This window comes from Rana temporaria, chromosome 2 (genome assembly GCF_905171775.1).
Source record: "Rana temporaria chromosome 2, aRanTem1.1, whole genome shotgun sequence".
NCBI classification, from domain to species: domain Eukaryota; kingdom Metazoa; phylum Chordata; class Amphibia; order Anura; family Ranidae; genus Rana; species Rana temporaria.
This window is the reverse complement of record NC_053490.1, coordinates 211,376,983-211,399,520: the sequence shown is the minus strand read 5'-3', so window position 1 is coordinate 211,399,520 and position 22,538 is coordinate 211,376,983. Positions and strand designations below refer to the sequence as shown.

At 46.3% G+C, this 22,538-nt stretch overlaps 1 protein-coding gene across 2 annotated transcripts in view; it reads right to left on the bottom strand.

Annotated features, from left to right (window-relative positions):
- The window catches only part of EIF5B (eukaryotic translation initiation factor 5B), a 69,672-nt gene that overhangs the window by 38,717 nt on the left and 8,417 nt on the right, over positions 1–22,538 (bottom strand). For both annotated transcript variants that reach the window (XM_040336361.1, XM_040336362.1), the window contains exons 2-5: positions 15,840–15,956; positions 13,706–13,787; positions 5,905–6,556; positions 5,564–5,781 (exon numbers count right to left, since the gene is read on the bottom strand). In XM_040336361.1, the coding sequence (XP_040192295.1) occupies positions 5,564–5,781; positions 5,905–6,556; positions 13,706–13,787; positions 15,840–15,956 (1,069 nt within the window). The remainder of the gene's footprint in view (positions 1–5,563; positions 5,782–5,904; positions 6,557–13,705; positions 13,788–15,839; positions 15,957–22,538) is intronic.

The window sequence follows — 22,538 nt, the reverse complement described above, 5'->3', positions numbered from 1 at the left end:
GGAAAAAACCTGTTTGGCAGACAAGAGAGAAACTCAATCTTGTACCCCAAGGAAAACACTTCGCAATGCGAAGCCAGTCTCCCACCCGAGACACGGGCGGGAGCAGACCTTCAGGCGGAAGCAGGTATGTCCGCAGACTTGTTAGGCATGCGGTATCCGGTGCGCTGCTACCCCGCAGCGGGGATTCAAGCACCATGTAGACCTACCCCCACCGCACAGGGCGAGCGAAAAAACGCTCGGAGGTAGGCAAGGAGGGTCCTTGCACAGGGCGAGGTCCCTAGCCCTTCCCAAACCGTGGGAACAGCATGCGCTTAACACCTGTGGCATCCTCAATGATGCCAGTCAGGGAAGACCCAAAAGGACCGTTCACCCTTAACGGTGATCACCAAGGCCACCTTAGAGGTCCTTCTTCCAGCTCCTGCAGCAGGAGCTTCGCCCTTTTAGTCGGGGCCTGCCAGGGCCCCGGCCAGAGCCGGCCTCACCGTCGAACCCACCACCGTGAATAGGGAGCGGGCCACGGCCTCCACTCTCCTATCAGCGGGATCCTGAAATGCAGGAGCCCCTTCCACAGGCAATGTGGTGGCCTTGCGCAGTCTGGACACAGGGGGGTCCACTGGCGGAGGAGAGACCTACTTTTTTTTTTTTTTTTTTTTTTTTTAAAGCCCCCCTCAAGGGGGTAACTGGTTGCAAAGTTTTTTGACAAACTTTTTGCGGTGCATCCCATTCCTTGTATAACATATAGTCCAAATAAGGAACACAAGGAAACACTTCAGCGATGCGTGGTAGTCTGCTGGTACTGACACGGAGGTGTCTCCGCCACATCCTCAATTTTTAGAGCCTCACGCACCGCAGAAACAAGAGCTCCAACAAATTCTTGCCAGCAACTGACTGCAGCAGAGTCATCCTCACTATCCATAAGGGTTAAAACCCGCAGCCTCTGACATAACAGAACCAGAAAAAAACAGCGATTCTGTGTCATCCCCAGAAGCAGGCTTCAGGGAGGGGGCGCTTTTTTACCCCCCATCCGGGCACTAGCTGCTTCAAACCTGGCAAGAAACCCAGGACAGCCAACATAACAGATGTGGCAGGGGGAGGGGCGGTAAGGGTTAACTCAGGCATAGCTTGAGTTCCATAGTGTCAGCGCTGAGTCACCCACCCTGCAAGGCAGGACAAAAAAACCCACTGGTCACCTCCTTGCTGCTATTGCAGAGCATGGGGGCCCCCGGTATTCACCACCCCACCCAGCTGCAGAGGGAGCTGAAAAACCTCAGGTGTGCTCTGATGTGCTGACTGTGATGTGTATTCACCTCATGGAAGATTCACAGCACTAAAACTGTAACAGCACTAAAACTGACCAGAGGCTGTGTCTCAGGGAAGAATCACATCGTTACCAAGGAGATTTCCAAGATGGCCACCATCTGAGGTAAAAATTACCTCATAGAACACAGCAGCACTGACTGCTTTGTCTGTTACCTCAGAAAAGAATCACAGTGTTACCAAGGAGATTTCCAAGATGGCCACCATCTGAGGTAAAAATTACCTCATAGAACACAGCAGCACTGACTGCTTTGTCTGTTACCTCAGAAAAGAATCACAGTGTTACCAAGGAGATTTCCAAGATGGCCACCATCTGAGGTAAAAATTACCTCATAGAACACAGCAGCACTGACTGCTTTGTTACCTCAGAAAAGAATCACAGCGTTACCAAGGAGATTTCCAAGACGGCCGCTGTCTGAGGTAAAAATTACCTCATAGAACACAGCAGCACACAGCAGCACCCCCCAGAGTAACAACACAGTCCCCCTAACAACACACGGGCTCCGGTGGTAACAAAGAAAACCCAGGAGGCCCCCCTTCACAGCCACTACCCAGTCAGGGGAAGGAGGGAGAGGAAGGGGAGAGAGGAAAGCAGGGCGGACCCTCAGTCGACTTCCCCAGGGAAACCACCAGCCAGACCACTTACCTGAGTAAGGGGCCACTACTTACCTGTCCTGCGACTACCCGGCTGGAGGTATTCCAGACAGAACCAACGTCCGTAAACGGCATGGCTGTCGGCCAGACACACTGTGACAAAGCCATAGAGACCGGTCATATGTGTGCCCTAGAACCAAAGTTCCCCGGCCGCCCCTGAAGCAATGGGGCCTGTCGTGGACGTCCCAAAGCTGAGCTGAGGGCCGGCACACGCTCGAAGGCCGAACATGGGGGGACTACAAGAGTCGAGGACCCAGCCTGTCACCCAGTCGGCTGTTGATAGAAGAATCGCAGGATTCAAAAATGCAGGAACAAAATAATAAAAAAAAAGCGAGAAAAATCGCCAGAAAAAAACTCCAGAGTCCAGGAACTCCAGAGATAGCCTTGACCTCCTGTCGTTAGGCAGAAAACAAACTGAGGCTGCTAAAGCAGGGTGTGGGTTATGCCTGGGGGAGCCACGCCCCCTGGGAGGAGCAGCATGAAGGAAAGTTTTTAACACCTTAAGTGCTGTAGAATTCTGCCTAAATCTCCTGGTAGGAAGAAGCATAACCCTAAGGTCAATGAAGGCTGTGTCCGTCTATGAACGAAAGAGAAAGTAAGATATCCTGTTCCCTTATAGCAGGTTAAACAGCACAGTGCTTGTGCTGTCTAACCCAGCGTTTCTCAATGCCAGTTCTCAAGGCATCCCAGCAGGTCATGTTTTCAGGCTGTCCATTATTTTGTACAGGTGATTTGATCAGTTTCACTGCCTTATTAATAACCACATCTGTTTCATTTGAGGGAAACCCTGAAAACATGACCTGTTGGGGCGCCTTGAGGAACCGCGTTTGAGAAATACTGGTCTAACCTGTCCCTATCCAAGCCTAAAAAACAGGTTGATCCTGCCTGTTCCTGTGTCCCCCTTGGTGTGTGGAACAGGGTAATCATGGCCCCCCTCTTGTCGCTATTAGTAGTAAACTTTAAAAAATTTCACTGCCAACCCCTCTCATTTATCCAGCCATAACACACTGTGTAAGCATTTGTTGAAAACAAAACCAATAAATACTTTTTTTCAGGTATCTTCAGGCCGGTCACGTGACCGCCGACCGCCCTCCTCCCCATCTAAGGGCTACAGTGGGAGGGGCTAAGCAGCCAGCACTGCAGTCACGTGTACTCCCCAGCTGACGTCAGAGGGAGATCTCGACCTCTCTTGCTGTTGCCCATAGACCGAAGTAGGAGAGTGGCCGGGAGTCACATGACTGGCCTGAAGATATCTGAAAAAAAGGTCTTTGTAGGCTTAGTTTTCAACAAACACTTACACAGTGTGTTATGGCCGGATAAAAGCGGGGCTGGCAGTGAATCAATTTGTAAGGTTACAACCACTTTAAATGTTCTTACTTCAGCAACAGTTAACCTCCACTTACAGTTTAGTGACCGCCTATTTCCCCCAGTGTAGTACCCATTTACGGCAGAAATGCAGGTGGGCCTTAAATCAGAACTAAACCCTCCTATACTTTTTAGCCAAGGTAGCTGCCATCACAACCTCTGTTTTATTTTCAACTGCCATAGTGCTGCACATGTGATCAGGTATGACTACAGCCATTTGATGGTTTGACAGTTTAGTGGAGAGCACAAGCAAATGTGACAGTCAGTCATCCCGACATATAACTTTTTTTTTTTAAACTGTTAAATCGATGGGTTTAGTTCCGCTTTAATGCCCTCCTTGCTGTGACATATATGTGTTCATAGGGGCCCAGCTGTTGAAAGAAAGCATGCTCACAAAACACTGACCGAGCTGTCACCATTTATGATCGAAGCCCATGGGAACGACAAACCACAGTGGTCACATGATCAGGAATTCCACAATTCAACTTACCTGAATCGCGGGGTTCTTCTCCACACAGGCTTCTTTTTAATACTGAATTTGGCACGGCTGGCTGTGGTTCCATTCACCATGGCAGAGGGACTTGTTTTCAATGCAGCAAAGCACACTGATGTCACCAAACTCAGTCCATTGGTACTTCCTCCAGCTCCTTGGTACAGACCACCAACAGTACTACAACCAGCTCAGTACAGACCTGGAAGAATAGGCTAGAAGAGCCTATGCATTGCACCTGCAATCCATTGGTTGCGACTGCAATGCTTTGCAGGAGAACATGTAAAATGCACATTTTTATTTGTTTCAGTACTACTATATTTTTATTATTTAAAAGGTGGAATATGCTTTTAAAAAAGGTCCAGTTATAGGACCATTGGGAGGTGTTGGCATTGGGTTAACCTTCACTTACAAAGCAACATTTTTATTTTTTACAGTCTGGAAGAAAGCTTTTAGACCAACGGTCATTAATTTCTTGATGCCCACTAACATTGTTAGTAGACAACAAAACTTATCTCCATCCCTTACTACATCTGAGTATCACCTGTACCCTACCACCCAGCACCACCCCATGTAGTGAATAAAAGTAAATTGTATAGACCGACCCCTGGCAGAAAAAATTGATTCCTCCCAACAAATGATTCCCCTGCAAGCAGCAATACATTTCCTCCACCAGCAGCAACCACAGAATTCCCTCACCAGCAACAACAATTGATCCCTCCAGCAGTAAAAATAGACATCTACCACACTTAACCCACCATCAACAATAGATCCCTAGAGCTTCAGCAACAGCAATAGAGCCTGTGCAGCCAGCAACATACACCCCCTTCCCCAGCTGCCATCATCAACAGACTCCTTCACCCACAACAATAGATATTCCCCAGCAACATCAATCAGTAAGAGTAATGAATAAATAAAAACACACACTTTTTAGCTCAGCAAGAAAAGTGAGGGGGAAAGACAGTATGGAGGAGTGAAGAAGGCAGAGAGGTATCCTACTTTGCAGGCAGGATGGGGGGCAGAGATATCACTCCACGGTGGACTGACAGCTGCTGTCAAGTCTGTCCTGGCTGAAACTATAAAAAAAAGTGTTGGCAGACATGGGCGAGGTAAATCTGTGGCCTGACTACAACTATTTAGTTCTGCTACCTGAGTGGTGACAACAACCTGGTGGCAGCTACAGATGATCATGCAAATAGTGTTAGTTGGATATGGAAGCTACTGTTTTGGGTGGGGAAGGGGAGATGTTTTGGTGTGGTTTCCTGCACACCTAAAGCACCCCCTGCTGCCAGTTCATTCAGAACTTTTTACCCCCACGTTCGTTCCTTCCCTCTATATAAAAAGGCATAATGGGAGACTTACTACACATCATAAAAAGTATAGAACATGTGGCTAGAAATTTTAAAGGACATAAAAGTATGCAATATATAGCTAAAAAAAAAAAAAAATGAAGCAAAAAAAAAAGAGAAAAAGAAGACAAAAAAAAAAAAAAAACCCACCAAAAACTCTATTCTGCCCCCTATTGGTTGCCAGCACACACAATAGGCTTTGTATTTACAGAAACCAAAGACCAATGAGTTGTGAATGCTCTGAAATCTGAGCACTTGGCAAAATGCTAGCAATATCCTCAGAAGTGGAGCCACAATAACATCCCCTTTCTTCCTAGTAATAAAAGTTTCTGCAGCAAAATAAGCCAATCTGCTATATACAATGCGTCAGAAATTACATTCCCAGTACCTCTTCGATACGCTTGGCTTCCAGCTCTTCTAGTCTTTGAATTCTCTCCTCCTCTTCCCTCTGAAGCCTCTCCTCCTCCTCTTTTAGTTTAGCCAGAGCTTCCTGCATGGACTTCACAACGGCCAAACTAGGACCCTTCTTTTTCTTATCTTTCGGTTTTTCTTCCTTTTCACCCTTTTTCTTCTTTTTGTCCTTTTTCTTTTTATCACCATCATCATCTAAAGAAACAAATGCATTGCTTAGTTTTGTACTTAACCTCAACTGGAAGCCAACAGAATGGAAAAAAACATTGCAATATGTTGCAGAATATATCCAACACAGGGCATGCAAACCACCTTTACCTTCGTCCACATCAGCCACTGCTGCTGCGTCTTCTGCTTTTTTGTCCTTTTGGGGAGCCGCCACATCATCAGGCTTGTCAGGAACCTCAGCCTTTACAGGTTCTTTCTTAACACCCTCAGTTTCATCTTTCTCCTTTAGTTTCCTCTGCTTGGCCTTTTCCTCCTCTTTTTTCTTACGATCACGTTCCTTCTTTTCAGCCTTTTTTTGCGCTGCGGTCTTCATTTTAAACTCCCCCTCTTCCTCCTCGCTTTCTACTTTAGGGGCAGGCTTGGGCTTCTGTTCTTTCTTTTTGCCTTTCTTACCCTGACTGAACTCATCTGAATCTTCATCACTATCCCCAGGGATGTCTGCTTTCTCCTTACCACGATCCATAGCTTCTTCTGCAATGCGCCCTTTTTTATTAGTGGTCTCGTTTTTGCCTTTGCCTTTCTTAGATGTCTTATTAAAGCTTTCATCATCGTTATCATCATCACTATCTGAGATATTTTTGATGTTCTTTTCTGGTTTTCTGGGCTTTGTATTTTTGCTTTCCATATCATCACTATTTTCATTATCATCGTCGTCCTCAAAACTGGCTCGCTTAGCTTTCTGGCCTGATTTCTTTTTCTTATCCTTTGAAGGGAAAGCGTCAAAATCTTCAGTTTCTGCCTCCTAGAAAAACGAACCAACATTTTAGTGCTGCACATGTCAGAAATAACTTAAGCAACGGTTGATAAAAATAAATAATGGTTATAGTTTGCATTGCAAATAAATTGCCCAAAGTCCCTTCAAGAACCAACAGCCCTCCACCACTATAATAATCGATTCACCCCTCAGACCTCTATGCCACTACTGCGTCCTGTAGTGGTGTAGGGACTGGTGGAAGGAACAACCAAGTTCTGCATGGGACCAGGGGATCAGCACTTGGGAAGTTTGGGTTTGTGCTCAAACTTCAGCAGACCATTTCTCTGCATTACAGCAGGATTCAGAAGCAAGGGTGATTAAGCATTACTATCTTCTTTGCCAAAAACCCGTTTATGGGCATTTTGATTTTAGCATCAGATTCACATTAAAGGATAAATTTACCTTGCAGGTAAAAAAAAAAAAAATTGCATTTATTATTTTTTTTTATTTTTATTAGGAGCCTGCATTGTACCTGCGATCAGTAGTTGGTGGGTGTAGTGTCACGCTCCTGCAAACGGTCAGTGTAGCCGCCTGCCAGTACCTCATACGGGCAGGCAGTTACTAAATGGAGGGAGGAATCGAACTACTAGAGCGCTCACCGGAGCCCTCATAGTTCACTGAGAACTACCACTAGCGTCAGCCACAATGGTTGACAGTAGTTGCAGTTCGCTCATTCACAAACTCTGTGAATAAATGATGCAGCCGAGGAGAGGAGCTCTTTTTAAATTGTGACAGCGGGTTCAGGGAGAAGGCCCCCCACCTGCTATTACAACGGGGGTTGCTGATCTAGTACAGGTTTAACATGTAACGAAAGATTAACTTATTCATGAAATTTTTGAAAAATGGTTACAAAACTGGTTCTCCACTTTCCATGCAGCATCATGCTCATCTATTCCAAGTATATGGCCTGTGCACTTTCCAGTGAAACTCCATACCAGAGCTGGTGGCTTTAATTTTTTTGGTTGCAAATGAGAACTCAGCTGAGCAGACATGGGCAAAATGACTGGCTTGTAACATTAAAACAGGCTGCCTGGTATTCAGGCATTGGGTTCTTAACAACCATACCAGGTTTAAAAAAAAAGTTTGGTATATAAATAGACGGGAGGGCCACCTCAAGTAAGGACATGGGTGGTTCAAGGAAATGCATTTAGCGCAAATCCCCCCAGTGTTGGGTTATATAATTACTGCTTAATAAAAAAAATATATATAGGATTTTTGTACTCACAGTAAAATCCTTTTCACTGAAGCTCATTGATGGACACAGCCCCTTATTCTTGACCTTAGGGTTATATACCTTCCTGTCAGGAGAGGACTAGGCAGAATCATGAAACACATGAAAAATAGCAAAGCTGAACAGTATTGCCCAGGGGGCGGTCCCACTGGTTATAACCCCTCACACTGCATCCAGCAGCTCAGTTCGTCAAAAGCAGTAAAAACATAAATAGGAGGGGTGTGTCCGTCAATGAACTTCAGAGAAAAGGATTTTACAGCAAGTACAAAAATCCTATTTTCTCTTTCGTTCATTGACGGACACAGCCCTTGACCTTAGGGACATCCTCAAGCTGTGCCAAAAAAACGAGGGGTGGGAACAGCAAGCAAACAACCTCCACCCAAAACAACCATAGCTCCTCAACAGGAGGAGTTACAACCTTAAACAGCCACCTGCAAAACCTTGCGGCCGAAGGAAGCATCCGCACTCACATCAACCTTGTAAAATTTGGTGAAAGTGTGAACGGACGACCAAGTCGCCACCTTACACACCTGGGAAACGGACGCCTGATGTCGGAAAGCCCAGGAGACACCAAACGTCCTGGTCGAATGTGCCGTGACGGGAAAGGGAGGTGCCCGCCCTTTCAAGGCGTAAGCCTGGACCACAATCTTTCTGATCCACTGAGAAATGGTGGCCGACAAGACCACCAGGCCCTTCTTTGGACCCGGCTACCGACACAAACAGCGAGTGTGACCTCCAAAACTGAGCCGTAGCAGAGAGGTACACCCTCAGAGCCCGGACCACATCCAAGGAATGCAAAGCAACCCCTTTTGGATGTGATGGCTGAGGACACAGAGACGGAAGCACAATGTCCTCATTTAGATGAAAGGCCGAAACAACCTTAGGAAGAAACGAAGGTTGCGGGCAAAGCACCGCCTTATCCTTGTAGAGGACCAAGTAGGGAGACTTGCAAGTCAAGGCCGCCAACTCAGAAACCCTCCTGGAAGAGGTAATAGCCACCAGAAAAGCCACTTTCTGAGAGAGTGTCAACAGGGGAATCTCCCTAATGTTTTCAAACGGTGGTTTCTGAAGTACCGATAGCACCAGATTCAAATACCATGGAGGCAGCGGTGGACGAATCAGAGGGGCCAGCTGTCGAACCCCTTGTACAAAAGTACTCACCAGTAAGGATGAGCTCCGGCGTGTTCGCATAGAACACGTGCAGAGCCCACCAGGAAGTGTGTACGGCGCTGCGCTAATAACAGCCAGGGAGACATTTCACGATCCCTGCAGCCGAGCATCAGGACAATGTCTCCCTGGCTGTGATTAGCACAGCGCCGTGCACACTTTTTGGCGGGCTCTGCACGTGTTCTATGCGAACACGCCGGAGCTCATCCTTACTCACCAGTGAATGAGCCGCCAAGGGTTGTTGAAAGAAAAACAGCCAAGGCTGATATCTGTCCCCTAATGGTGCTTAAGGCAAGTTTTTGATCCACTCCACACTGCAAAAACAGCAGGATGCTGGAAACCGAATATGCTCGTGGACGCCACCCTATCTCCTCACACAGAGATGTAGGCCTTCCATGTACGATGATAAATGCTCTGAGTAGATTACTTTCGCACCCTCAGCATAGTAGAGATAACCGAGTCCGACAAACCTAGGTCCTTTAGCACCTGGCTCTCAACAGCCACACCGTTAAAGCCATCGACTGTAAAGCAGGATAAAGTATAGGACCTTGCGAGAGAAGCTCCTCCTGCAGCCGCCAAGGTACATCCACCACCAGCCGTACTAATTCGGCGTACCAGGGATGCCAAGGCCAATCTGGGGCAATTAGAATCACCAGAATCCCTTCGTTCTCCACTCTGTGAAGCAGACGAGGGAGACGTTTTTGTGGGGAAAAAGCATAAATGAGCCGATACTGCCCCCACGGAGTCACCAACGCGTCTGTCACGTCCGCCCAGTGATCTTTGGACTTGGCCACAAACCTCAATACCTTCCAATAGTCGAGAAGCCAGGAGATTCACATCTGGCGTGCCCCATCTCAGGAAGAGGAGTCAAAACACATCCGGGCGCAGCGACCATTCTCCTTGGTCCAGCATCTGACGACTTAGGTAGTCCGCTTGCCAGTTTTCTACACCCGGAATGTATACCTTGATGGTTGACATACGCCACCGCCATGGCGTTGTCCGACTGGATCCTGACTGAGTGTCCCTGCAGCCTCTGTGACCATGTGGAGAGGCACCGCCTAATCGCCCGAAGTTCCAGCACATTGATCGGCAGGCGGGATTCTTCCTGCGTCCAGCGACCCTGTGTCAACTGTACGCCCCAAACACCCCCCCAACCGGTCAGGCTGGCATCCGTCGTGATCACCGTCCAGTGAAGAGGAAGGAATGACTTCCCGGCCTGCAGGGCCGGAAACCTCCGCCATCAGATCAGGGATTCCCGGGGTAGGTGGCTCACCCGGATTTGACAATCCAGAGACAATGAAGATTTGTCCCATTTTGCCAGGATCTCCTTTTGCAAGACTCAGGTGTGGAATTGAGCATACGGTACCGTCTCGAAGGAGGCCACCATAAGACCCAGGACTCGCATGCAAAAACGCAGCGGTGACCACCTGCGGGATGCCAAGATCTTCACTGCAGCCTGGAGAGTCTGCAATTTTTTTCGAAGGGAGAAAAACTTTCACCGCTGAGGAGTTCAGAATCAATCCCAAGTACTCCAAGCGTTGAGTCGGCACCAATGCTGACTTCTGGAGATTTAGTACCCAAACTCCCGAAGAGCCTGACTGTCAATTGCCACATCCTCCTCTAATTCTGAGACGGAAGCTGCTCTCAGAAGGAGGTCGTCCAGATAGCCCACGATTGCAATCCCTCTTTGCCTCAGCAAGGCTAGATTTTGGGAGAGTACCTTGGTGAAAACCCTTGGTGCCAATGCCAGGCCAAAAGCGAGAGCTACAAATTGGTAGTGATGCCTGACGCATATGGCTCTGATGCCTGACGCATATGGCTACATGCAAGTATGTCTCCAAGGACGCCAGAAAATCCCCCGGATGGAGTGCAGTGACCATAGAGAGAAATAATTCCATCCTGAACCATTTTTACAAAGGTGTTCAGGGCCTTGAGATCCAGGATTGGACAGACCCCAGACAGACAAACAGATTGGAGTAGAATCCCTGAAACCTTTCCGGCGGTGGCACAGGTACTATCACCCCACGCATCAGCTGGTCCTGCACTGCCCCAAACAGGGCGTCCCGACGAGCCGGAAGAAGATGAAGGTTTGAGGGAAAGAATCCATCTTGTATCCTGATGAAACCACTTCGCAGACCCACCGGTCAGAAAGAAGAGAGAAGCCCACCGAGCTGCAAACTCTCTAAGGCAACCCCCCCACCCCAGAGTCGGGAGGGGGCAAACCTTCATGCTGTCACAGATTTGTTCGCAGGCTTGTTTGGCTTGCGAACCCAGGTACACTTTTGTCCCTCAGCTGGCACCCTGTGAACGCTTATCTGCGGGCCCGGGCGGACGAAAACAAAACATTTCCGAGCGGAAAAGGAGGGCCCTGGCCTACAGCGTGGCTCCTTACCTTTTCTGGACTGTGGGAGCAGCGTGCTCTTACCCCCAGTGACATTTTTAATAATGTCATCCAGCGAGGCTCCAAATAGCCTCCCTCCCTGGAAGGGCAAATCCGCCAGAGCCTTCTTGGACATCTGGTCTGCGGACCAGCATTTTAGCCAAATCAGGCAACGTTGCACCACAGCTGATACAGAGGCTCTGGAAAGAAAGGGAGCTGCATCTAAGGCCGCATCGCAGGCATACTTAAGGCCATGCACCAACTGGCCGGCCAGTTCCAAGCAGACCGGGAAGCCTGTTGCTCTACCAACTCGTGGTGCAACAATTTTGCTCATTCAGTAAGTGTCTGACACCAGAGCCATGGCCAACACTGGCCACAATGCTGACCCCACTACTGTGAACATACACCGGTCTACCGCCTCGGCCCTCCTGTCTGCAAGGTCCTTAAAAGCAGGGGTCCCCTCTACCGGAATCGTGGTTACTTTTTTTAACCTGGAGACCAGGGGGGTTCACAGTCAGGGGAGATGTCAATTTTTTCAGGAAACTCTCTTTAAAAGGGGTAACGAACCGCCATGCATTTTGGGACTAAAAAGGCCCGCTGTGGTCGTTCCCATTCCTTGTTTATAAATGTATCAAAATAAGTTAGGTAGGAAAACACCTTAGCAATGCGGGCCGGCTTGTGGGACCCAAAAGGGACTGACACCTCAGTAGATGCCCCCGCACTGATAAGTGCTCCAACAAGCGCCCTTTCTTGCGCTGACCCAGACACAGAGTCATCCTCACTGTTCGAATGGTTCTGGTCCGCATCCTCTGACACGTCAGAACAGGGGCCGTGTGCCACAGCAAGGTCCGAGTTTGGATTAGAGCTTTCCCAGGAAGTTGTTGGTGGGAGGGGGAGTTTTTTACCCCCCTTGTGCCCGCACACCGCTTCTACCCTGGTAACAAAGGACTCCAGGACCGCCGACAAAGCATCCATATTCACCGCAGGTGCAGGGGCACCGGTTGCTACCACAGGGATGTCTAGGGAAGAAGCACCAGTTCCTGACTCATGCCATGCTGACCCACACTCGCCTGACACCCTTTAGGGACTAAAGGCAAGGTACAAAAAAAAAGGTCCACCCTCCTAGCTGCCCTGACTGAGGGGCCCCCTAGAGGACTCACCACCCCGACCTAGGTACTGCGCAGCGCTGCCGTCTCTCCTGTAGGCTGAGGTGTTCTAAGCTGTTCGCACCGTTCATAAGGAACATACCCAGTGCTAGAGGCAAAAACTAAGCTGGGGCTACAAGAAAATGGGTGCCTCAGTAATAAAGCGTGGCTACAAGAAAATGGCCGCCAGCCGATGTAGTAAAAGAGCGCGTGGGCTACACCAAAATGGCCGCCAGTTGTTCTGAGGTAATTAAAAACAGGCCGCGAACACGCTGAAACCCCTGTACGAAGGCCTTTACCCAACCAGGAACACACACACACACACACACACACACCCCTGTGGAGAGTGGACCCAAGCATCCAGCGCAGCTCCCAGCCAGGACACGCCCCCCCCAGAGGAACCCCATCAGGTACACAGCAGGCCCAGCCACCACATTGCATGAGGAGGAGGGAAAGAAGAAAGAGTGAGGGGCCCCCTAATCGACCTCCCAGGAATGCCTAGCTGTTCCAACCTGCCAAAACAGGTGGAACCATACTTGCCCGTCCTGCGGGGAGTGCTGGATGCACTCCGGACAGACCCATTACGTGAGCGGTACTGGGTGGCTGTCGGCCACTGCACACTGTGACTTGGACAAAACTGAGCTGCTGGATGCATTGTGAAGGGTTATAACCAGTGGGACCGCTTTGCTGTTTTTCATGTGTTACATGATTTTGCCTAGTCCTCTCCTGATAGAAAGGTATATAACCCTAAGGTAAAGAATAAGGGGCTGTGTCCGTCAATGAACGAAAGAGAAAAACACTTGACTGGGAGCACAAAGCATGTTGCTATACATTCAGATGCTACAGTTTCAGATACTCTACCACCCAAAAGAAGTGTAACTTACGCTTATACCCACCTTTCGGGCAGTAGGGGTTGAAGGGGGGGGGGGGGGAGTACATGTTTTTGACAGATACCCTGTCCCCACTTCCATCGGACCTCGCCGCAGGTACGTCAGAAGTCCGGCCCCCTACTCCTCCTTCCCATGCTGCCGGGCCAGTAGGAGCGCAGCGCACATGCGCAGCAGGGACCCGGACGTGAAGCAGCAAGGCTTCACTCCCGAGTTCCCCTACCGGCAATGGCAGGGGGGAGGCCGGAATACCGCCTTGATTTAAAAAAGTATTGAGATGACAAAGAAAAATATGTAGCATGCAGCATAGTTGTACAGATAACATACCTTAGGTGCAGAGTCCTTATTGGTTTTCCCTCCTTGAGTTTCAATGGACAGCTCTTCCAACTCTTTCAAAATATCGTCTTCACTACAAAAAAAAAAAAAAAAAAAGTGTTAAACTGTTTTTTGAATCACTTTTTAAATTTCCAACACTCTAATTAATATTTTATCTGCTTTAATCCTATCCCAGGACTTGGAATTTACACTCAGTTTAAGTCCAATACAAAGATCCCTCTGCGATCTTCCATACTGGCCACTGCAGCATATTTTGGAGTGTTTGGCTGCACAGAGAGGCACAGGATCTGTACGAGAAGTTCGGTCTAACTCTTTGCTGCTGACTGCTAAGACAGGGGGCAGGAGGTTGGAAAAGGAGGGCACAGACAAACTTCTATGCAGCTACACCAAGAAGCACAGGTTCTGGCGGAGCAGTTCTAAGCAAGCAATCCATCGCAGGAGACTTGCTTGCTTGGAATCCTTCCCCGACTCCACTGTGCCCCTGTCAGTGGCTCTGATGTAGGCTAGATTCTAAACTGATGACTTTTACATGAAGCTTGTTTCAATGCTTAATACCAGCGATGTCTGTGCGTGCCTAAGCTTTGTATTTTACCTTTTTCTACTAATAAAAACCTGCTACACTATTGGCGGCTTGGCACCTCTCTCCCCATTTATTTTCCTCATTATAGAGAGCCCTCCTGGTACAACAGTACGCCCAAACAAAGGCCCCATCAGAGTGCACAGAGGGTACTAAATTGCCCCCGAGCAGGCTATAATTACTCAACCTACTATGTAAATTCCTAAAAAAAAATGTATATTATATATATAAAATTATAGGAAAATAGTACAGATGTCCCCATCCTTTGATCAACTTCTGTTAACCTGGGATGCCCGCACGCTTATCAAAATTCATCCGGTCACAGGCAAATGTCAGTGTTTGGCTAGCTTTAAAGGGGAGGTTCACCCTATAAAAAATTTCTAACACTACATCCAGCCCAGTTCTGCAAATAAAATTACACTGACCTTTTTTTTTTTTCTGCCGTAGATAGCGTTTAGCCTTAGAATTCACCGCGGCTTCCGGGTAGGGAATCCCGCGGGAGTGGGCGTTCCTATTGACATGCCAATTGATTGACATGCTAAACGACGGTTCGGCTCTATTCGGCGCCTGCGCACCGGCGCCGAATAGAGACGAGCCGACCCGAGCTTCTTTCGGGAAGTCGTGACGCGCTGTGTGCGCCGTCGTTTAGCATGTCAATCAATTGGCATGTCAATAGGAACGCCCACTCCCGCGGGATTCCCTACCCGGAAGCCGCGGTGAATTCTAAGGCTAAACGCTATCTACGGCAGAAAAAAAAAAAAGGTCAGTGTAATTTGCCTGTGACCGGTCACAGGCAAATGTCAGTGTTTGGCTAGCTTTAAAGGGGAGGTTCACCCTATAAAAAATTTCTAACACTACATCCAGCCCAGTTCTGCAAATAAAATTACACTGACCTTTTTTTTTTTTCTGCCGTAGATAGCGTTTAGCCTTAGAATTCACCGCGGCTTCCGGGTAGGGAATCCCGCGGGAGTGGGCGTTCCTATTGACATGCCAATTGATTGACATGCTAAACGACGGCGCACACAGCGCGTCACGACTTCCCGAAAGAAGCTCGGGTCGGCTCGTCTCTATTCGGCGCCGGTGCGCAGGCGCCGAATAGAGCCGAACCGTCGTTTAGCATGTCAATCAATTGGCATGTCAATAGGAACGCCCACTCCCGCGTGATTCCCTACCTGGAAGCCGCGGTGAATTCTAAGGCTAAACGCTATTTACGGCAGAAAAAAAAAAAAAGGTCAGTGTAATTTTATTTGCAGAACTGGGCTGGATGTAGTGTTAGAAATTTTTTATAGGGTGAACCTCCCCTTTAAAAAACAGTCATTAGAAGATTTCCCTCACCTTTCTTCAAGTTTGTTTGTGATCACCCATTATCTTTCCCAGGATAAAATAAACAGGATAAATATTCTTAGTGGGACAAAAAAAAAACCCTTTGGGTTTAAATACATTCCAACATATAAAACAAAAAAAAGTTTGGGCTTTAGATACACTATATTGGCATTGTTTATATTTCTGCATTTGCAGATATAAAACTACTGTTAATGAGATACTTACTCAAAGTCCTGCTTTTTCTTGTCTTTCTTTTTTTTCCCTTTGGCTTTTTGGTCCTTGGAAGATCCAGCTCCTTCTATCTCTGCAGCAAGAGCATCAAGGTCAACATCGTCCTTTGCACTTTTAAAGAAAAACAAAATTAGAGTTAAAAAACAAAAAAATAAAAAACGTGAAGTTTCACTCAGCAAGCTTTTGCATCAAGTCAGTACTTCCACGTGTTCGTAATTCACTGTGAAATAACTGAACATGTAGATTGCAGATCTAATGCATTCAGTAGCAAGTCAACCATCTTTTCAGATTTTCAAAAAACGAAATTTGTCATCTTATGATACCTCATAGCTAAATTAAAGGAGTATTCTGAAAAGAAAGACTTAATTTTACATAGAGAGAGACATTAACAGAATATAAAAAAGTATCTAAAACTATAGATCAAGGAATAATAAAAACAATACATATATAAAAAGCAATTCAGATAAGCACAACTGGTCCCATATCATTATCAGGTGAATATACTGGTCATGCAATGATGAAATACCTGTAAAAGCCTCTGCAGTGTTAGAGCTGGTGCCTGCACCGATCTGCTAATCAGCCTCCGACAAGGAAGTACAGCCCCTCTGATCTGTTTATATAGTATTCTAGAAAGTTGCAAGTGATTGAGTCAGCCACAGGGAACTTCCCATACTGTCAGCTTACATAGATTTCCCAGCTGTTCCTCATCTATTGCTTACAAGATCATTAAATATTTGCTATAAGAATTTTAAAAAGTAGTAGAACCCCACTGCAGCGGGCCCTTTCCACCTACATTTGTGGCATAACTAAACAAGATGGGTAGCATGAAAAAACATTGGAAGCAATGTCCACTTTTTAGCTTTGTGTGAAAGATATAAAACTTCTGAAAGGTTTCTAGTCAGGTTTTTAATTCTGCGCATGATAAAGTTACAAGCTTGGGTTCGTTCACACGTGCGGTCCAGTGGTAAAAGTAGACAGTTGAGCCGCAGCTTTGAACCACTCTACTTAACCACTTAACGACCGCCGCACGACGATATACGTCAGCAGAATGTCACGGCTGGGCAGATCGACGTACCGGTACGTCCTTTGCATCTACCGAGCCGTGGGTCGCGACCCGGTCCGAAGCTTCGGGACCACGTGACCCGATCGCCGCCGGGGTCCCGCGATCGGTCCCCAGAACTGAAGAACGGGGAGAGCCACGTGTAAACACGGCTTCCCTGTGGCGGCTGCACCGATCGTGTCATCCCCTTTATAGGGAGACACAATCGATGACGTCACTCCTACAGCCACACCCCCCTACAGTTGTAAACACACACTAGGTGAAACATAACCCCTTCAGCGCCCCCTGTGGTTAACTCCCAAACTGCAACTGTCACTTTTACAATAAAGAATGCAATTTAAATGCAAAAATGTGTCAAAATTGTCCGAAATGTCCGCCATAATGTCGCAATCACAAAAAAAAAAAAAAAAAAATCGCTGATCGCCGCCATTAGTAGTAAAAAAAAAAAAAAATTTTTAAAAATGCAATAAAACTAGCCCCTATTTTGAAAACGCTATACATTTTGCGCAAACCAACCGATAAACTCTTATTGCGTTTTTTTTTTTACCAAAAATAGGTAGAAGAATACGTATCGGCCTAAACTGAGGAGAAAAAAATGTTTTTTTATATATTTTTGGGGGATATTTATTATAGAAAAAAAGTAAAAAATATTGAATTTTTTTCAAAACTGTCGCTCTATTTTTGTTTATAGCGCAAAAAATAAAATACCACCAAAAGAAAGCTCTATTAGTGGGGAAAAAAATAATAATTTTGGTTGGGAGCCACATCGCACGACCGCGCAATTGTCTTTTAAAGCGACGCAATGCCGAATCGCAAAACCTGGCCTGGGCATTTAGCTGCCTAAAGGTCCGGGGCTTAAGTGGTTAAACCACTCTACTTAAAGTGACACTTACTTTTCTTTTATAAAATACAATATGTCTGAATATATGTAGACCCTACCTTCCATCATTTTCTGCTTTTGTTTAATATCTCAAATGTAAGCTTGTTTGTGCTATTTTCAAACTTCCTGTTCTAGAGTGGCTACATTTGTTCTCCATGCCCCCCTTGTGTATATGAATGTTTCAGTAGATTTATCGTCCTTGTGTGTATATATATATATATATATATATATATATATATATATATATATATATATATATATATTATACACACACACCTGAGCCTGATCTCGATCCAGCGATCAGCCCACCTGAAGCGGCTCGCTCCTTTTCTCCCCGCTCTCACAGGCTTTGCTCCATTGGCTACTGCCGCAGTCAGTTAAATCCTGTGACGAGGGAGTGGGGCTGGGGCTGACCCACGTTGTCTGTGTCTATAGGTGAGTGGTGATGGCTAACTCTGGCACCCCAGATGTTTTGGAACAACATTTCGCATGTTGCTCAACTACACTGCAGAATGCATGAGTATCATGGGAAATGTAGTTTCAAAGCATCTGGGGTGCCAAGGTTTGCCATCACTGCTATAGATGCAGACACATAAGCAATCGGTATCAGGGTGGATTTGATTTAAATCATAATTTTTATAGAGCAACTGTCATCTCTGTCCTGCAGTGGCTCCTCCTCTGACCCGCTGTTGAATCACCAACAGTCCCAATCACTTTAATGGGACAGCTGGTGATGCAGCAGTGACACAAGGTGAGGTACATGGCGGCAGCAGCTGAGTGATGCCCGCTAACGGGCGCCGCCCTGATGGATCTGAAATGACAGGTGCCCTTTAAACGAAAGCACTTATTAATGCTGATCCTTTAATATTTGCAAACAAAATGAAGGTTTCCTATTTAGAATAATAAGCTGTCAGGTTAGTAAAACAGCGATATCAGAACTGATTCAATCATACAGTTTGTAGTGTACATAGATTTGCAAAACAATGGGATAAAGGAATATTTCGGAACTTTGTTTTATCTCATGGTTACTGTGAAATTGTGTAAATGCATCAATGCAGTGCATGCGATCTCAGCTTGGATTCATTGCATAAGTTTACCAAAAATTTCAAAATATTGCAGAATATACAGCCCCATGCTACATAACTAAGCTCCATTTCAGGCTGAATAAACTAAATTATTAATGTATCTTAAATAGAAAACTATCTTTAGATAGATTTTTTACTGCAAAAGCATTTTATTCAAACACATTTATGTGTGTGTGTGTGTGTGTGTGTGTGTGTGTGTGTGTGTGTGTATTTATTTATTTATCAGATTTTATTTTTTAAATCATTGATTTTTATCCACCCCGATCGGTATACATTGTCCTTCCAGGGTTTTTCTGGAATTACAGGAAGGTACTGCATTTATCATATTCCTATATGTTTCAGAGAGGTACATAAAAGGGATATCTGATGAGAAATGTTTTCACACTATGAGAAAATGGATTATAAGTGCTAAGAAAACCGTGCAATAATTACATGAGCCTCAGCAAAATCACTACGCACGCACTGCATACTCTGCAGAAAAAACAAAAACACACAAAAAGGAAGGGAATGTAGGGCTTTTCACTTGCTATATGTGAGCAGGCCTTGGATGGGCACTGCTAGAATGGAGCCCTGAATGATGCAATTCATCTACCATACAAATGGTGAGATCTCTGTTCAGCAGTCTCCACTTCCCCACAAAACCATCAGTTTCCCAGTGATCTTTTAGTACTCTACTATGGGGAAACCAATAAGAATTTGTGACATGTCACTGCTGGAGTTCATGCGATTTATACCGAGCCAACACATGATTACAGCTACAACAAAGATGAAATGATTTTGGGTGGTGGTTGTGCGTAAGGAGGCAAGACATCTTACACAACCAATTGAGTAATAGCATGATTAAAGTGCTACTAAACTCATTCACATAATTACTTTCTACTGCTTTCTCTAAATCTCAGATTTCCTCTTTTTTCTTCTGTGATCTGGCTTCCTACTACAGGGTGGCTACATTTGTTCTCAATGGTCTCCTTATATGTAGGAATGTAGACACCCTCTCCCATTTGCTCCTGAGATGGCGAACCTTGACACCCCAGACGTTTTGGAACTACATTTCCCATGATGCTCATGCACTCTGCAGTGTAGCTGAGCATCATGGGAAATGTAGTTCCAAAACGTCTGGGGTGCCAAGGTTCACCATCACTGGACTATGGGATCACTAACATGCACTGGTTTGCTTCAAACATATAGAAGTGATGGAGGTGAAAGGAAAAGGTTTGGGAGCTCCCAAAAAAAAAAAAAGATTGAAAATGACCCTTAAAGCGTTTCTAAAGGCATTTTTTTTTTAAATTAAAATGAACATCTTATAGTTACCTGTTTTGTGCAATGGTATTGCAGATTGACCCCGAACCTTCTCTTTTGTGGTTCCCCCCCTGCTGTCTGCCCCCAAAGCAAACCACTTGCTATGGGGTCAGAGGCATAGGCTGGATTGCTATGGGGTCAGAGGCATAGGCTGGATCCCGAGTCGGGCTGAGTGAGCCCATAGTCACACAGTGGGGCTCAGCCCTTCCCCTGCTCCCACCTCACAGCATAGGACTGCCAACAGCAGGAGCCAATGGCTCTCACTGCTGCCTCTGTCCCTGTGAGTAGAGGGAGAGGTCAGAGAAGAGATGGAGTGGTGTACAGTGTTGGATTGATTGAGAACAAAGATAAGTATTTAGGGAGGTGGAGAAGCACAACAATGGAATGCATTGAGGTTAAAAAAAAAAAAATATATTTGCTTTAGAACTGCAGTGGGTATGGGTATGGATTATTTTTATACAATAAGGATATTGTTTAGTGGAACTTTAAGACCTCATGCACACAGGATGTTTTGCAAACTCTCCTAGAAGCCTTTCTTCCTGGCAGAATGACACTTAGAAAAGTGGCGAAAGCTTTTAGGCACGTTTACAGGTAACAAGAGCTCGCACATTAAAGGAGTCGTAAAGGTTTGTGTTTTTTCCACCATAATGCATCCTATGCATTAAGGGGTAAAAACATCTGGCTGTCACGGGGCCCCCCGTTTTACTTAACCAAGCCAATTCACCTGCTCTGCACGTCCACTGCGTCCTCTTCTCCTTGGAGTCTCGGCTTTGATTGGATAGATTGATAGCAGCGCTGCTATTGGCTCCCGCTGCTGTCAATCAAATCCAATGACATGGCTGCCAGGGGGCGGAACCAAGTCATACACTCGGTGGCTATGGATCCCGAGTGTATGACACAGGAGCATGCCCGCAAGGTAACCCCCTCGGAAGAGAGCTTCCCAGAGGGATTTAGCTATTGCGGGGAGGAGGCACGAGAGCCGTAGTGGGACCCCAGGTGAGCAGGATTAGGGCCACTCTGTGCAAAAAGAACTGCACAGTGGAGGCAAGTATGATATGTTTGTCATTTAAAAAATAAATGATCCTTTATTTACAACCACTTTAAATTCATTTCTTTGGCCATAATAATATATTCTGTCCATTGAAATTAACATTCAAGCACTAAGCGTGACTAGCTTTTAGCAGCGTCAATCATTTTTTCTGCCAAAACTCTGCTCCTGGATGCAATGAGTTTTTTTTTTACCTGCCTCTCTGCTAAAAGTCTGTGTGTGCGCATAGACACACAGGCTAACATGTAGGGGAATTTCGAGCAAGGGAAAAAAAAAAAAAAAACTAGAGGCAACTGCAAAAAGTTCACAGTGTCTCCCCGCAGGGATGTAGTCCCAAGGGAGGGGGCGAGCACGCTGACTAACCCCCAGCCAGAATGGTTTAGATGATGGGGGAAAGTTTACTGAGGAGCAACAGGAAGTGAGAAATTCAGACAAAGAAAAAAAAAACATTTAGAAGGGAAATCAAAGGAAAAGGTTCGTGAAACAACAACGTACTACCCCTGCTCACTCGATTTAGGGCTGTGTCAGTCTCTAGCGGCTCTCTCTGCATTCACAGGACAGAGGCAGCAGCGGGAGCAATTGTCTCCTGGTGCTGTCCAAACATCATGCGGGGAGGGACCGTGCTCTGTGTGTCAATGGATGCACACAGGCCTGCTTGGAAACAAGCCTGAAGTGGATTCCTATGGTGGACGAACAGAATAGAGGAGCAGCCAACAGTGCTGGTGAGGGGGGCCCCCGAGAAGAGGGGGTTCAGGCAGCTATGTGCAAAACACTTGCTGCCGGGTTCGATTGTGTTCCCTTGGCAAGTAAGCACAGAAGCTCAGCGGCAACGTCATTTCTGGCTCTGACGTAAATGTCTCAATAGCGAACACTCTCTCGGCAGGTGGTCCGTGCATCTCTCTGCATTTGAGAGCGAACCTGCAGTTCGGAACCAAAATAAAGTGAAAAGGCAAATAAAAAAATAAAACAAAGATCACTGCCTTTTAAGCTTGATTTTGTCTGTTGACAGAAAGGGTTACAACCACTTTAAATTAAATTAGAGATGCAGTGAAAAAAAACACGTGTCAAAATTTTTTTACTGCATTTTACTGAACGAGGCGTCGAAAGCGCACACGAGTTTGCCACAATTTTACTGCACTTAAGGTGTGCTTTTCATAGGTCATGTGAAACGCATAAAATCACATCAAAAATGTAACAGGTGCATTTATGGTGCGGCATTTTTAACTGACCAAAAATGCAGCAAGCAGGATTTTTAACACCACAACGGAAGTGCAGCAAGCCAGTATGAAGACATGCATGGAATTTAAAGGAATGCATTTTT